Source organism: Haemaphysalis longicornis, unplaced genomic scaffold, assembly GCF_048455015.1.
Source record: "Haemaphysalis longicornis isolate Haplotype H1 unplaced genomic scaffold, Haemaphysalis longicornis Haplotype H1 scaffold_3, whole genome shotgun sequence".
In the NCBI taxonomy this organism is placed as follows: Eukaryota; Metazoa; Arthropoda; class Arachnida; order Ixodida; family Ixodidae; genus Haemaphysalis; species Haemaphysalis longicornis.
The window spans coordinates 154,837,383-154,852,909 of NW_027526335.1; the positions used below are offsets into that span (position 1 = coordinate 154,837,383).

The following is a 15,527-nucleotide window of genomic DNA, read 5'->3' on the forward strand; positions in this document are numbered from 1 at the left end:
CGTGGTGCGCGTGACTCTACCGTCGCCAGACCCCGGAGGGTGACGCGGTGTGCGCGCTTGCGATAGCGGTTCGTGAAGTGAACTTTTAGTCGGATTTGCGATGTTTACACGCTTAGTTAGTGCTGTGTTTTGACTGTGGGCTCGCTAGCCTTGAGAAAGAAACGGTCGACGCGTCAAACGCTGCGGCGCGCACGGCATAGCCGACGCGCATTGGAGCATCACATGACTGGGCAACCGGTTACGATTGAACGCCAGTAGTTGTAATTAATGCCTGCGACGTTAGTTTTAATCTTCAAAGCGACCTGACCAGCCATATCAGGTATAATCAAAGCTCGATATGTCGCGGTAAGCGTGCGCTGCGATGCGCGCGAGCCATATCGCCTTTCTTGCGCAATGTTTCCCGTGCACTTGTAATTTTCATGCAAACAGGTTTGAGTTAGTAATATAGGAATAAAATATGCTCTCTGCGTTAAAAATGTACGTTACTGTGGCAGCATTTAACAGTGATTTTTTTAGGGAAATTATTGATACCATTGCTCAGGGCATACTGGCTGTGCTGCGAGGAATATTGGATGCCTTGAATGTCAAAAGTAGTAAAAAAAAATATGCTCTTGCATTGAAGTTGGGAGTTATGCAGAATACTCTACCAAGCTTCAAAGTAGCTCATTTTCAACCTTGTGGTATGCAAACTTTTGGCAATGAACACCTGCACTATGAGTACTAAGTTGCTGTGCCAGGCAAGATAAAACATGAAAAAAAAGCCAAAAATGTTCAAATTTAAGTTAAAAAAATGCTTAACTTGTTGCCATGGTGACAACACTGCAAAAGGAGGTTGTCCAGTGCGATACAGCCAACCAACTAACCTACTTTGCATTGAAAGCCCATTGAAACCCATCTCCCCTCCGTTTGGTTTGCAAAGGGGGGTATGTACTCTTCACGGAGGAGCTGAAAATGATGTTTTCTGGAAAGAGAAAGGCTGAAAAGGCACTCCAATTTCAAGGCAAGGCCTTCCAGAAGCCCCATGTTCAAAAGGACATGAAAGGCTACAACCGTGACGACTTTTGATATGTGAAACCTATGTTGCAACTTCGGAAGCCGTTTTCTCAAAACATTTTTTTTTGCCACCTGTGTCGCTTGTCCCAGGGATTTCTTCGTGACTGCTGGGTCTATTTTGATTCCGTTTCTTGCATTACATTCCTTGATGAACTGTTCAGGTCGTGACACTTTTAGTTTTCCAGATTTGTTTTTTGTGATTTTTTTATTCAAATAATCGTTCACAGTTGACATGCCTGTTGCACATTAACCTCTAAAAAAATGAAAACTAAAAAACATTGTGTTGTAAAAAAAAAATTCTAAAACTGTCACGACCTCGTCCATTCATTTGAGAATGCAAAGCACTTCGAACAAGTTTTCTATCGTGTGTTATAAGCCGCTCAGGCTCGGTACAAGCGGAACAGAAAGAAAATATCATACATAAAAAAGTTATCAAAATATTAACTTCAAATTTTTATGGTGTTATCACAGAAGCATTTCCAGTTGCTGTGCCAATTTTCATCAAAATCCACAAAGAAATAAAAAAGTTGATTTTGAAAGCCACGTCCCCCCTTAATTGGGACCGCACCATCTCCCTGCACTTCTCTTCTTTGAAAGCAGCACATTGAAATGGATGGGATAATACTTTGATATAACTTGTAATTTCACAAACGAAACACACAATTCCTACAAATAAGAATTTGAAAGGGATGTTCATACTGTTTGATAGAAGCAGTAGTCCGAAATGTCCGTGTTCAGCGCAGATAGGTTCAACTAGCCGTAAGTATCATGCCCCTCTCAACTGTGTTAAGACGCACAATCCATTGGAACCACTTGCCTTCAGCCGACATCCAGACGTCCTGCGGGGGCTGTCTGTGGATGTCGACGCAACGTTGCCGTTGACGTCGCCAGCCGTGCCCGACACGTTGCCCTCCCCGGCCGGGCCCAGCAGGGGAGCCAGGGGCTCTGCAGCCGACGTCGACCGCTGGAAGGCGCCCAGCGACCGGCCAAAGCCAGAGCACGAGCCGATGACGGAGCCAGTCAGGCTCAAGTCCTGCAGCCGCAGGGGTAGGTCGTCACCCGTGGCCGAACTGCTGCGGCTGCCTCCGTAGCCTTTCCGGGCACCACTGCCCCTCGGCGAGTAGGGCTTGCTGAGCGGGTTGAGGGGCCTGTGCACGAGAGAAGGACAGAGGAAGAAAATACTTTTGTCGGGGCCGCTCCTTTTGATGATTGACTGTGTGGGATTTAATGCGCCAAAACTACACAAGGGCTATGAGGCGCGCCATGGTGGAGGGTGCCTCCAGAGTAATTTCCGCCACCTGAGGATCATTAACGTTTGTCGAAATCTCCCTACGCAGACGGTTTCGCTTTTCGCCTCCATCTAAAAGCAGCCACCAGGATCGAATCCGTGTCCTCGAGCTCAGAAGCACAATGCCTTAGCCACTGAGCCACTGCGGCGGGTCCTATACTCGGTTACAACTCAAGAACGGCACCACCTCATGTAGCGTATCACTCCGCCAAAGCGCCGGACCCGTGACGTCAGTGCGCACGCATTTTGAAAGGGGTTTGCTATGAATGCGTCATATCGTCTGCCTTGTCTCACGCAGTTTGTTTGTCGTCACTGGAGTCGTTTATAAGCATATTAAGCCCAAAAAAATCACAGGAACGGCTCGCGCCATGTTCAAAATATTCCCAGTAACGACCTACTTGCGCTGCGCGGAGAAACATCCGGCTACGGTGATAAGGCACAGCGGCAACTTCCGGTGCCGTTCTTAAGTTGTCACCGACTATAACAGTGCACATCCAACAGGCCAATGATGAGCTTGATTCTCCCGGTCGAATGTTTTGACAAGTTTGGCAGTGCAAATGGGGCGACTCAAATAAAATGTCAGAACACGCAGGTAACTCACCTGCACAACTCGGTTGTGTCCGAGTCGGGCCGCTCGTCGAGGAAAGCGCACGCCCGCGAGTCTTCCTCGTCGTCGTCCAGTGGCGGCAGTGGAACAGAGTCCGTGTCCAGGTACTCAAAGTCGTCATAGAAGGTGGGGATCACCACCGTGATGTGCTGCACAGAGGGAAGAAAGGGGGACTTTGTCTCTCGAGGTGACTGCGCCATACAGGAGAGGCCAGACGGCTGGTAGAAGTCAGACCCTCGTATTTTCGGGCTATGGCTATTCTTTGGGGCCCTCAGTGTTCCAAGGCAGCAGATAAGCCAGCAGTTATGACTGGCCTCTTTAAGTAAAGCTTTGAATATCCACTTTAGTGCAAATATAATGAGTTTTATTTATTTTCTTTTGTGGAATTTAAGCTATAATAATCAGAACTGTGCTACAAGCTCTTCTTTTTTTCGCAGAACAGAATATACGAGAAAAAATTTGCTCACAACTACCGTATAAACCAGTATATGCGTCGAGTTTTTTTCCAAAAAAATCCGCTCAAAAGTCACCCCTCGTCTTTTACAGCGGTCATTGGGAGAATGTAAATTGTTGTCTGGCAACAATGTGCAAGTGTAGTCCGTCGCGATAGCCCTTTGTATCAAACTGCTCTCTCTCACTGCCAAGCCTTTATTTGCTTTTCTCTTTTCTCTCGTTTTTCGTCTTTTACTCGTCTTGTGTGTGTGCGTGCGTGCATTTCTGTACGTGTCTGCTCCGAGATGAGCGGTGGAAGTCGACGCCAGTTCACCGCTGCGTTTAAGCTGAAGGCGATTGAGTCGCCGAGCAGAATGGGAGTATGGCAGCACAACGCCAGTTTGGAGTTTCGGTTTCAAGTGTGCGGTGCTGGCGGAGCCAGAAAGCTAGGCTGTGTGCGTGCAACCCCCGGAACAGATCGCTCCGTGGACGTCAAGCGGTGCACCCCGTGTTTGGAGAACAAAGTGGCGGACTTCGTTCGAGAACTTCGCTCACGATCGCTGTCGGTTACAGCAGAGGCCATCTGCAGACCGGCTCCGCGAACTGTACGATGAGTGGATAGCCGGCGACAACGAAAAGACATCTACAGGCTGGCTGTGAAGACCATCCCTCGTGACCGTGTCAAGCTGGGTGTCTTCCTCTTGGCAGTCGCTGCCCGACGACACGGTTGCACGAGCGTTTAGTAAGTGCTCCATCAGCAACGCGCTCGACGACACTGAAGATGGCAGTGAGAAGCAGTCATCCTCAGACGACTCCGACAGCTCGGACGAGTGACTTCAGCAAGTGTAGTGGGTGGCAGTGACGGACGGGCGTCGAAAATAAATACAGTTAAACCTCGTTATAACGAGACGGGCTATAACGAAATAATGGATATAACGAGCAAATCGTAATTCCCCTAGAAAGTCCCCATAGAAACCAATGTATTTAAAAACTCGTTTTAACGAGGTAAAATTTCCCCGTTACGGGATATAACAAACAAATTTCGTTGAGAAATCAAATTTTGAGTTAATTTTACAACAGTGTGCAACGCGGATTTGAGACAGTGCGTGACGCGGCAACTGTATTAGCAGTTCAAAACTCCCGCCACGCGCGCGAAGCTGGCTGGCGCGCCATGCGGATGCTGCGCCCGCGAAGCCCCCCTCCCCTCCCCTCCTCACCGCGGGCTCCCCGAGAAGCAGTCCGACTAGAGTGAACTAGAATATTCTAGTTCACTGTAGTCCGACGTTCGATTTTCCCACGTATCCCTATGGCTTCGGGGAATCCGCGGACTATCCACGGTGAGCCCGAGAAGAACCCCAATGCACACGGTGCGCGCGGTTGCGTCGCTTTCCTCCTCCACCCCTCCTCGTATCGCCGACGTCGCTGCGTAGTTGTGTGTGCGTGGTGGGTTTTGGCAGTCTTCAGCCTTATCTTATCGTACTGCCGGCGTGATTCCAACAGCGCGAGTGCGACAGGCGGGAAGCCGAAAGACTATCACGCTTGAACAGAAGACGGCTATGATAAAAGCCGTCGCATCGGGCGCGAAGGAAGGTAAGGTGCACACTCCGTGGTAAGGTGGCAAGAGACTGACGTGTGGACGAGTACGCTGTCCACCATCGTGAGCAACCGAGAGTCCATCGTCAGCGCTGTTGCACATGGCTTGAAAAGAAGCATTAAGGACGGCGTCGGAGGGACTACCGTATAAACCGGATTATAGGTCAACCCGGTATATAGGTCGATCCCCTACCTTGAGGTGGGAAAAGTTGACAAAAAAAAATAATTCCGCACAGAAGCGCACTCACAATGTCTATATTTATTTTCGACACCCGTCCGTCACTGCCACTCACTATGCCTGCCGAAGTCACTCGTCCGAGCTCTCAGAGTCGTCCGAGGATGACTGCTTCGCACTGTCATCCTCCATTCATCAGGCGCGTTGCTGATGGAGCAGTTCTGAACGCTCGTGTAACCATATCGTCGGGCAGCGACTGCCCAGAGAAGGACACCCAGCTTGACACGGTCGCAACCGGCCCGTATGGGTCTTTTTGTTGTCGCCGGCTATCCACTCATTGTACAGTTCGCGGAGCCGGTCCGCGCATGGCCACCGGAGCGATCGTGAGCGAACTTCCCGGACGAAGTCCGCCACTTTGTTCTCCAACTCGGGGTGCACCGCTTGACGTCCACGGACGTCCATCGGTTTCAAGGGGTTGCACGCGCACAGCTTAACTTTCTGGCTCTGCCAGTACCGCACACTTTTCTACGCCATATTCCCATTCTGCTCGGTGACTCAATCGCCGTCAGCTTAAACGCCGCGGTGAACTGACGTCGACTGCCGCCACTCATCTCGGTACAGAGACGTACAGAAATGTACGCACGCACGTACAATAGACGAGTAAAAGACGAAAAACTAGAGAAAAGCGAAATCAAATAAAGGCCTGATAGTGCGAGAGAGCAGTCCGACACAAATGGCGATGGCGACGGACTACGCTTACACATTGTTGCCAGACAACGATTTACATTCTGCCAATGACCGCTATATAAGACGAGGGGTGACTTTTGTGCGGATTTTTTTGGAAAAAAACTCGACCTATATTCCGGTTTATACGGTAGATGCGGTGGACGTGCTGCGTCGCTAATTCGGCGCGCACGAGGGCGGCGAAGATGGCGTGAACGTACCGGCCGCAGCTGAGGGAGCCATCGCTCGCATCAGGAAGGTGCATCAATGTCCAATTACGGACTTCGTAGCCAAGTCTGTTTGAAATACGAGTGTTGAACTGCAATAAAGTAGGTTCGTGACTTTTCCTTTTTACCTCCGGAATGTGTTTATTTTACTGACTATCGCCATGCAGCAAGATGCTATTTCGCCCGCTTTTTGTTTTAGGTAACTACAATGCATAATATTTGAAGTAAATGTCGGTTACGGCTATAACGAAATATCGGCTATAACGAGCAAATCGCGGTGCCCCTTCAATTTCGTTATAACGAGGTTTAACTGTATAGACATTGTGTGTGCGCTTCTGTGCCGAATAATTTTTTTTGTCAACTTTTCCCACCTCAAGGTAGGGGGTCGACCTATATACTGGGTCGACCTATATTCCAGTTTATACGGTATGCCATAACATCCCCATCACCATTGCTACCTCTATCATGATTCCCCCTGTCTATAGAGTTTCTTACAAAAACATACTAGAAAGAAAACTGGCAGTGCAATCAATGCTATTGCGGGAATTATAGGAAGAATAAAGGTTCTCATTAGATTCATAACTAGCTTGGAGCATCTTAGTGGCTGCAAAAATATGTTTAGTGCAGGAAAAAAAAGACAAGAAAAGTACCGAGAAAATGCTGTTTATTTCACTAGGAAAAAAATATGCTGCACAAATGAGAAAATAAAACAGGATGTGCTTCTTTCTTTTCTCTTTCGAAAGACCGATGAGTAACATCCATCAATGTGCAGTTTGTCCAAAACTAAGCGTAAATTAGTTTTGTTTGCATTATTGCCGCTATAGAACAGATGGCCGCAAATGGTTCACACAGATACCAGCGTCACAATCCTCTCTAGTACTGTACTTAAAGGTCACAAGTCAAACTATTCTCTAAAATTTCAAAATCCAAAGTCGACAAGTCGACTTAGAATTGATACAAAAGCAAGGCACCACTAATAAAGGCCATACAACCAAAATAGTAAGAACACTAGGCATGGTTACAATTTTATACTTGTTCTACGACTCTGATGACCATAACCTTCAGATATTCGGCACGTTTGTTCAGACAGATTTTTCTCCCCTATTCCAACTGTTTTTGAGTTTTCCCGACGTTTAATGCACACATGGCACTCACGAGTGAGTCGATAGTTGATGGAAAGGCAGCTGTTCATGCTACAGTCAGGGGTGAGACAGCCCAAACAGATTTGGGAGCAGTTTTCGGAGCAGCAAAATTTCGATTTTGGAGCAGAAGAATCTTGATTTGGAGCAGTTAGGGACATTTAATACACCGTCTTGTGAGCTTAAAAATCATTATTTCAGCAATTTGCAGGGTAAAGTGCACATTTTAATCAGTTTTGAATACACAGAACACTCAAACAGCCTTACCTGAAAGTTTTTAAGAGTATCACAAAGTACTAACTGGAATTTCACTACCTTTTTCCTAACTGGTGATATTGTGTTGCGCCTGCACACAACACTGACAACAAAACTGCCGTTAACATTAGAGAGTTTTAGCAGTCCGTCTGTTCTGTTGGTTACTTTGTTACCGGGTTTACCGGACCGGTCTGCGCCTGCGCGCGCGGAAGGGCGAGGAGGCGCGGACAAGGCGAAGGCAGGTCCGCGCAACTAATCTCCCTACGGCTACGAATGCCCAAGTGCCCAGACGAGTCCCGGTGAGCACGGTAACTACGTACACGACAGAACAGACGGACTGCTAAAACTCTTATCAAATTTAAGGGCTCCGCAATTGCGGTGTTTTTTTGCTGTTTTAATGCTAAAATTAGTATTTTTGTAATCCCAGGCTGCGTTGTACGAACGACTGTAGTCACGGCAACAGTTGAGCAGCTTCGAGCTAACGGGCGCATAGCCCAGCCAGCCTACCCGTTTCAGTCCCCGGGGCGCAGGTTCACCCCATGGTCATTTGAGTAGCGTTAATGTTTAGCCACCTAGATTTTGGCATTAAATTTCACTTTGCATACATCAAATGTTATATTCGCGTTCTATGGCAACCGTGTAGTCCTGCAGCTATTGGGCGCTGCCTGAACGCGGCGCCGCAGCACAGCCCGCAACTTTCGTGTCGACCGTTCCATCCCTGAGGCTCGCGATCGCGCTTCGATGCACAGTAACACCTCAGCATTTTACAACAGCACAACAAGCCAAAAAAAAAAAATTCACTTCACGAACCCGATTATAGAAGCGCGCACCGTGTTTCGCACTCAAGGACAAACCACGCCGAAGTCGTAGGCCCCACATTTCAATGAACTTTTTTTCGAGCCGCCCAACTTCCCGTAATCTGGCACCAATCTCAAACCATATCCCCGCATTAACGTCACTGTTCAGAGCCAAGAATGAATAGACTCTAACCCAGCTGATAGCGTAAAATAAACCAGGGAAAATATCGGTGATACGCACTGAGCGCGTTGGTAGCAGCCAGACCAGGCGGCGGCCATGTTTGTTGCCGCAGCAATGCCTAATCGAGAAGGCCGTTTCAGCGAACCCGGATGAAAAGCGAATCGAGTTTTAGAAGCTACTGCCACTGCTTGCTTCGTTTCAGTCTTCCTATTTGTGCCATTTCTGTGTTTGCGATTGACCGACGATAAAAGCGGTGACCGGGATGCGGGAGGCTTTCGTCTCCGCCGAAACTGATATGAGCATCAAAATCCGTGCCATTAAAGGGACACTGAAGTGAATTTGTCAAGCTCCCGTTTTTGCTTGCACTGTGTAGACTGGCTCAAATTAACACACTATTCATCGTTTATCCGGTTGACAAATCGGTAATTATTTTACAAAGCGCGAAAGAAGAAAAACTACTATGCGCGGTTTGCGGCGGCCGCACCAACTAAAGGCTGTGACGTCAGGAGGGGGGGCACCGTGATTGGACGATGCCCAAGGTTAGCAATCAAAAGTTTCGGTTTCGGTTTCGGTTCTGTAAAACAATATGCTTGACATCTGATGGCATTGTTGGATGGGCATTCTCGATTTCTCAATTATCGCCGTACCGCGCTTCTGCCATGTTGTCGGCTGTCAAATGTCTAAGATAAACCTCCCAGGGCGGCTTGTAATCGTAGAAATCACTAGACGAGGCCTACGCAGTGGATTGAACGCCCTCCGCGTCACCGCAGACTCTCAAATGCCATGCGCTTTTCCCGCATATTCGGAGCTTGCCTCACTCATGTCTGTTCGTAAAAAGCTAGTTCGCACCAGGCCAAGGGTGTGCTGATTCAGGCCTGGGCCCACTGCCCGCAAGCAGTCGGTGCTTATGGCAACAGCACGCCAACGAGAACTCGCTAGCGCGTCATTGTCAGTATGCGCGCGTTCTTCGATCTCGCTCGTGGAGCAGTGAACGTTACGGCCCAAAAATGGTGAACTCAGTTCAGAAAACATCGGCCGCATACGAAAAAATCAACTTACAAAAAAAAAATACATGTACCCGCGGGGATTCGAACTTGCGACTTTCAAAACAAATTCCAGCGCCTCAAACCGCTAGGCCACGAGCCGGCGCTGGCTGGTGCGGATATAGAAGGTTTATAATGTATGACCAGTTTACACTTTTATTTTAAGCATTTTAAGTACTTTATGTGACTATTTGTTGTATATCACTCCTGCAGTAAGTGTCCCCCAAACTTCCACAATATCTCACGTCTAGCAATTGCATTTCTTTGAAGGAAAATCGTTCGCAGATGTGCGGTCGTGCTGCTGACCGCTGCGCTTGTTTACCCAGCGCAAAAAGTGCTTCCTGCTCCCTAGTTTTACGCTGTACGGTAAAAGTTTCAGGTGATTTTATTTTCTTAGTACCTATATTGACTTCGCTGACTCTTCTCCCGCCTTCAATTGGCCTTAGATTTTCCTACTAGTGTAAAGTCAGCGAAGCGTCGCATGTGCACTTGTGCAGCGCTTGTGTGGAGCGACCCGGACTCTGAGTTTGACACAGTGTACAAACTAACAAAGTAAGGAAAGGCACATTCTTTCATTCACAAAGGTGTTGTGGCTTAGTTTCAATTGAGCGAGCGAATAGCGACGACCCGTCGGCGGCCGGCGGCAAAACGCTGGGCCGACTGACTCGATCGGTAGGTCGGCTGGTCGGCGAACCGTGCAGTAGCGCAGCCATTTTCCAGCTCATCTCCTGCTGACGTCACACGAAAACGCCACAGAAAATGGGCGAGCGTAAAGAGAGGAGGACAGCATTTTCGAATTGATTTTTCTACTAAATAAATTCGCGTAAACGCGGCCAGAGTGGTCGAAACAATGCCTACGGACTCCGAACTACAATTTGCTCTAGTAATCCCGCAATGTTTACAAATCACTTCAGTGTGCCTTTAAGGCTCTTCTGGAGCAGTTTGGCGCAATTTTCGCCATTTTTGTGCTTTTGGAGCAGCTTGGCGCAGGAAAATGGAATTGTATCAGAAAGGCGCAATATGCGCAGCTGTCTCACCCCTGTACAGTTCATGCTAAAATTTAACTAAAATCTTAAAAGCAGTGATTACACTGTAATGGGGATGGTCTGCATAATCACCCAATGAAGATACAGTGGAATCTCGATGATACGATTCTGGGTGATACGAATTTCGGGATGATACGAATTTCTGAAAAGTCCCGGCGAAATTGCATTGTTTGCAATGGGAAAAATTTCGGCTGTTACGAACGGACCTGCGTGGCCTGGCGGATGATACGAACGAGCCGGCGAGGCGCCCAACTGCCGAAGTAGCAAGTGACGGCTCTCCGTCCCCATTTGTCACTCTTCTTTCTCCAGAAACGTCCGAGCTGTTGTTTCTGCTCGCGAAAACGCGTCCCGAACGCCCCATGCGCGCCGCGAAACCTCTCGCACGCTGCGCGCGCCGCGGCCGGCAGCGGCAACATGGCGGCGGCTTCGGCCGCGAAGTGGCACGGCCGCTCGAGCGACCGCTTCTAGCCGCTCTTTAAAGTGCCGCTCAAGGTGCACACGAAGTTGTTTGTGCAGTAAAGGAGCTGATAACGTTGGCGAAAACGGTACTATAAAACATCATCCGCGCCGCTAGTGAAAGCGCCCATAAAATATCTGCCGGAGTGCTAAGCCTAAACATCTCGGGCGGAGCCAGCCGGCTGTCTCGATCGTTTCTCAAGTCGTCAGCGTCATTTTCTGAATGAGGTAGGAGATACCGCGGGCGCGAAATCGTCAATGCGAGCGTGAAAATACAGCGCGCGCAAAGCCGAGGCGTGCGAATCGCGTGCAAAAACGCACCATGCGGTTCACGCTTGACTGTTGCGGCGTGTAGCGAGCTTGGGCACCGCGAGTGAGGAGACAAGCGCGAAGCTAGGCGAAGCGTTACGCGCTCCAGAAAAGACTGCTTTGCGACATGGGGGTTTAAAAAAAGCCGAAAAAATCACGGATTTCCCCACGCGAAAGTAAGAAAAGAAATAAACGAAAACTTTTTTCAGCGCTCAATTTTTTTATCTATGTTGGGTCATACGAATTTCGGATGATACGAATATTTTTCGCGGTCCCGCGAGATTTGTATCATCGAGATTCTACTGTAGCAGGTTTGCCTCTTTCGTATTAGCCTCAGACAGCCCTCATATACATTACACACACTTTCCGTTGCACAATGACAAAATTCTGCCTTTAAGATGGGCAGAGACTGAAAGCGGTTCTATTTTTACCATGCTAAAATTTTAGGCAGGCTTTTGAGTTATGGCTAGGAATGAGCACAGCTAACGCAGTTGCCACGAACTAGCGTTATTTATGTTACGTTACCAGCACCAGACCGCGCCCCAGTATCTTATTCTCTTCGAGCTGAGCCTGGGTTTCCTCTTTTTTGTCGTGTGCTGTGCCAGGTAGTGCCACTAGATAAGGGCGCAGAGTGTCAGCACTCTTTTCCTCCATTGCTCCGTGCCGCTGCCATGATCATTGGTCTGTTCGCTTCATGTGACATTTCTTTACACTGCAACGGTTCATGGGTGCCGCTATTTTATTGTTTATGCGTTTTAGATGGTCAACTCTGGCAGACTTATTAGATTGTCCTCCTTGCTCTGGGGCTGCACGCGACTGACGTCGTTACAAACGAGAGTCGAAAGATAACATGTGTAGATGCATTTAAGCCACAGAAGTGTGTTCAAAGATGCCATTTTTCTGCTTCTTCGGCTGTGTTGTTAACAAACGACCCGGTCGAAGTTAGCGGCGAGGCTGTTGAAGCGGAAATCTCGCAACACTGGTAAACACCAAAATGGCCACTGTTGTTGACTTGCGTGCTGTAGTGGCGGTACTGTGATACCTTATCTACTGGCACTAGTGCCAGGTAATCCTGTTTGATAGGGAGAGGGCTTCACCCTGTCGACACTAACCTAGACTGTTCTTGTTTGATTGACACTGTTCTCGCTCTAATTCGATAGTTCTGGAAAGAATAGGGCAGAGAGATATGTGCTCGCCAGGAAAATGCCGGGGCATTCAATTTGCAAACGCTCAACTGTGCATGTCACTTTATTAGGCTTGTCCGAATATTCGGACGCTTCGAATATTTGAACGAATATTACAGTATTCGAATTTGCTTCGACTCGAGTTTTAAATTTCCGATATTTCAAAGTATTCGGGGTGAACGAATATGAAAACTTCGTTCAAGTTTCGGTTTGTTAGGCAAGCCGCAGTGCCATTGACATCAGTCCTACATCTTGACTACATGTGGAGCCAAGACAAGCTAAGCCGGCGACGTACGGGCTCTTTCTCTCATCTTTGTCGCTCTTTCTCCAGGAACGGCTGGACTGTTTTCTATTCACTAAAACACGCCGCGCACTCCAAAGGCGCGCTGGCGCTGCCGCAGAACCAGGCGGCAGCTTCGGTCGCAAAGTGGTGCGGGGCGCTGAAGCCACCGCTTCTAACCGCTCTTTAAAAATGCCACTCAAAGTGCACACGAAGTTTCTTGTGCGGTAAATGAGCTAATAATTTGGGCGCAAACGGTGCTATAAAACATCATCCGCGCCGCTAGAGAAAGCGCCCATGAAATATCTGCCGGGATGCTAACCCTAAACATCTCCGGCGGACCGAGCCAGCTGTCTCGAACGCTTTGAAACTGCCGCCCTGAGGCGCACGCCTTCCCATTGGCGCAAATCGTCAAGCTCCTCCCACTGCTACGCGCGTCATTTTCTGACCAAGGCACAGGCAACCGCGAGTGTGGAATCGCCGACGCGGGCGTGAAAATATTGCCTGCTTCTTCGAAGCTTATGCTTTCTTGTTTATTGCGGAGCACAAGTTCGCTCCCATAAACTTTGCTTACTAAAGAAACCCCGCATCGCTCTTGGCTACGTGAAAATATGAAAAAAAGAAAAGCAGTCCAAAGGCACACTGCCCACGGCGATTTCATTCAGAGTCCCACTGAAAGCCCCAGAAGAAAGGATCTAAGTGCTGCCCGCTCACCTTCCCCTGCAGCTGGTTCTGGGTGTAGCCAAACAGCATGAGGGAAAAGTTTGTGTTGCAGGAGTGGATGGAGCCGTCGGGCAGCACCGTGATCATGCCGCTGATGTTGGCAAACACCCACACCACGCCCCGGTACACGCCGGCCCTCTCCAGGCCACCCTCGCCACCACCACCACTGGGGTCACTGTGGCAGTCCAATGGTTCACCCCTGTTGTCCTCGGTGGAAGAGACCGGTTCCAGCAGGATGCTCAGCGGGAAGCTGCTGCCGTCGCGCGTGCGTCCCGTGGCCTGCTGTTTCCGCACCGTCTGCATTGCATGACAAGAACGGACCAGGGTGACGACCCGGTTTAATGCTCCAGCATTGCCGATATGTGTTTGTGAAGATGACAGTTCAAGTGAATGCTGTAGAAACACTCAAGCACTTGTGACTCAGGACTCAAAGAAGCTGGAGCTTTGTGGCGTGAAGCAGGGCAACCTAACACTGAACACAGCACTGACGTTGCTTGCACAGCTTCTCATCTATAACTCATGTTGGTGTGTGTTTCGGTTAACACTGCATGTGATCCTGCAACCCTGCATGCAATAACATCAAAGTAAAGTTTCACCCCATGGAACAACATTGAAAGAAAGCACAGCTGTTGTGTACAAGTAAAGCTAGTACTTAAGAGGGGACGCGGCTTTCGGAATCAATTTTTTTGTTTCTTTGACCAATTTGATGAAAATTGGCACAGCAAGTGGAAATGCCTCAGTGATAACACCATAAAAATTTCAAAGTAATATTTTGAAAACTTTTTTATGTATAAAATTGTTTTTCTGTTCTCCTTGTACCGAGCTTGAGCGGCTAACAAAACAAAACTGTTCGCAGTGCTTCGCAGTCCATTCATTTGGGAAAATGAATGGACAAGGTGGTGACAGCCTCAGATTTTTGTATTTGCAACACAATTTTTTTTAGCTTCCAGTTTTTCAGAGGTGAATTTACAACAGCCATGTAGACTGTGAATGCCTACAAGAATTAAAAAATCACAAAAAGTAAACCTGGAAAACCAAGAGTGTCACGACTAATGGTGCCAAAATGCCACGCCCAGTGGCACTGTTGCAGAGATACAGTGCTTTTAAAATTGCCTTTTTTTTTGCCCTTTTGCGCTGATATTTTGTCACAGCCGCTGGCAAAAGCATTTTTTTATGCCACTTTGCAACAGTTTGCGGCGGAAAAACTGAAAGTGCACAGAATAGAAAATATAAAAGTCGAATATGTGGCTTTCAATAAAACGATGCTTTGGTCATTTTTCCAAAATTGAAAGCCACGTCCCCCCCTTAAAAATGCCAGCAACCAGTTTAACCCCTCCTCAGCAATCAGCACTGATAAGATGCAGTCTACAAGATATGAACGGTCGCCTCTCACCTTGACCACCCCATCCTGGCAGGTGGGCAGCACAAGGGACGGGATGATGTCCGTGATGAGCGTGCCCTCGAGCTCTGACCCTTCCGAGTAGCCACACAGCATGGCCAGGCCCTTGTCGGCACTCAGGATCTGACCCTGGTCAACGAGAAGAGCCCACGGCTGAAATAACACGCAACGCCTGGGCTTGGGAGGAACAGCGGCTCACACTGCCCGGAAGTTTGTTTCTAAAACCACAGAAATCAAGGTTTCATTGCTGCATTTCATCTCTATCAGAAATGCCGTTACCGCAGCTAGAAAAAAAGTTACACGTTCACTGCATTCGCGTCTTCTTCACTTGCTGGAGTGTACATGAGCAGCAACTGTAACTGCTCCCCCGAAAAGTGATCATAACTCATTGCTTAACTCTTTCGCTACCGTGCCTATCAAAATCGATCAATTTGATCGATACTTTTGGGAGCGCCTTCTCATAGCGTTCCAGGCGTTTCTCGAACAAGTAAAGCTGTTCGGAGTTAGATCAGAAAAAGGCCTTTCAAAATCAGTTTTGTTTTCATTTTTGCAACGGAAACGTGATTTTTGATACGCTTTTGAATCACCTGGGTATGGAAAAGGGGCGTGGTCATCGC

General features: G+C 48.4%; 1 protein-coding gene across 2 annotated transcripts in view; it reads right to left on the reverse strand.

Moving 5' to 3' along the window:
- The window catches only part of Pask (PAS domain containing serine/threonine kinase), a 91,235-nt gene that overhangs the window by 24,419 nt on the left and 51,289 nt on the right, over positions 1-15,527 (reverse strand). For both annotated transcript variants that reach the window (XM_077704257.1, XM_077704258.1), the window contains 4 exons: positions 14,905-15,039; positions 13,503-13,808; positions 2,943-3,097; positions 1,871-2,201 (listed from right to left, as the gene is read on the reverse strand). In XM_077704257.1, coding sequence (XP_077560383.1) covers positions 1,871-2,201; positions 2,943-3,097; positions 13,503-13,808; positions 14,905-15,039 — 927 coding nt within the window. The remainder of the gene's footprint in view (positions 1-1,870; positions 2,202-2,942; positions 3,098-13,502; positions 13,809-14,904; positions 15,040-15,527) is intronic.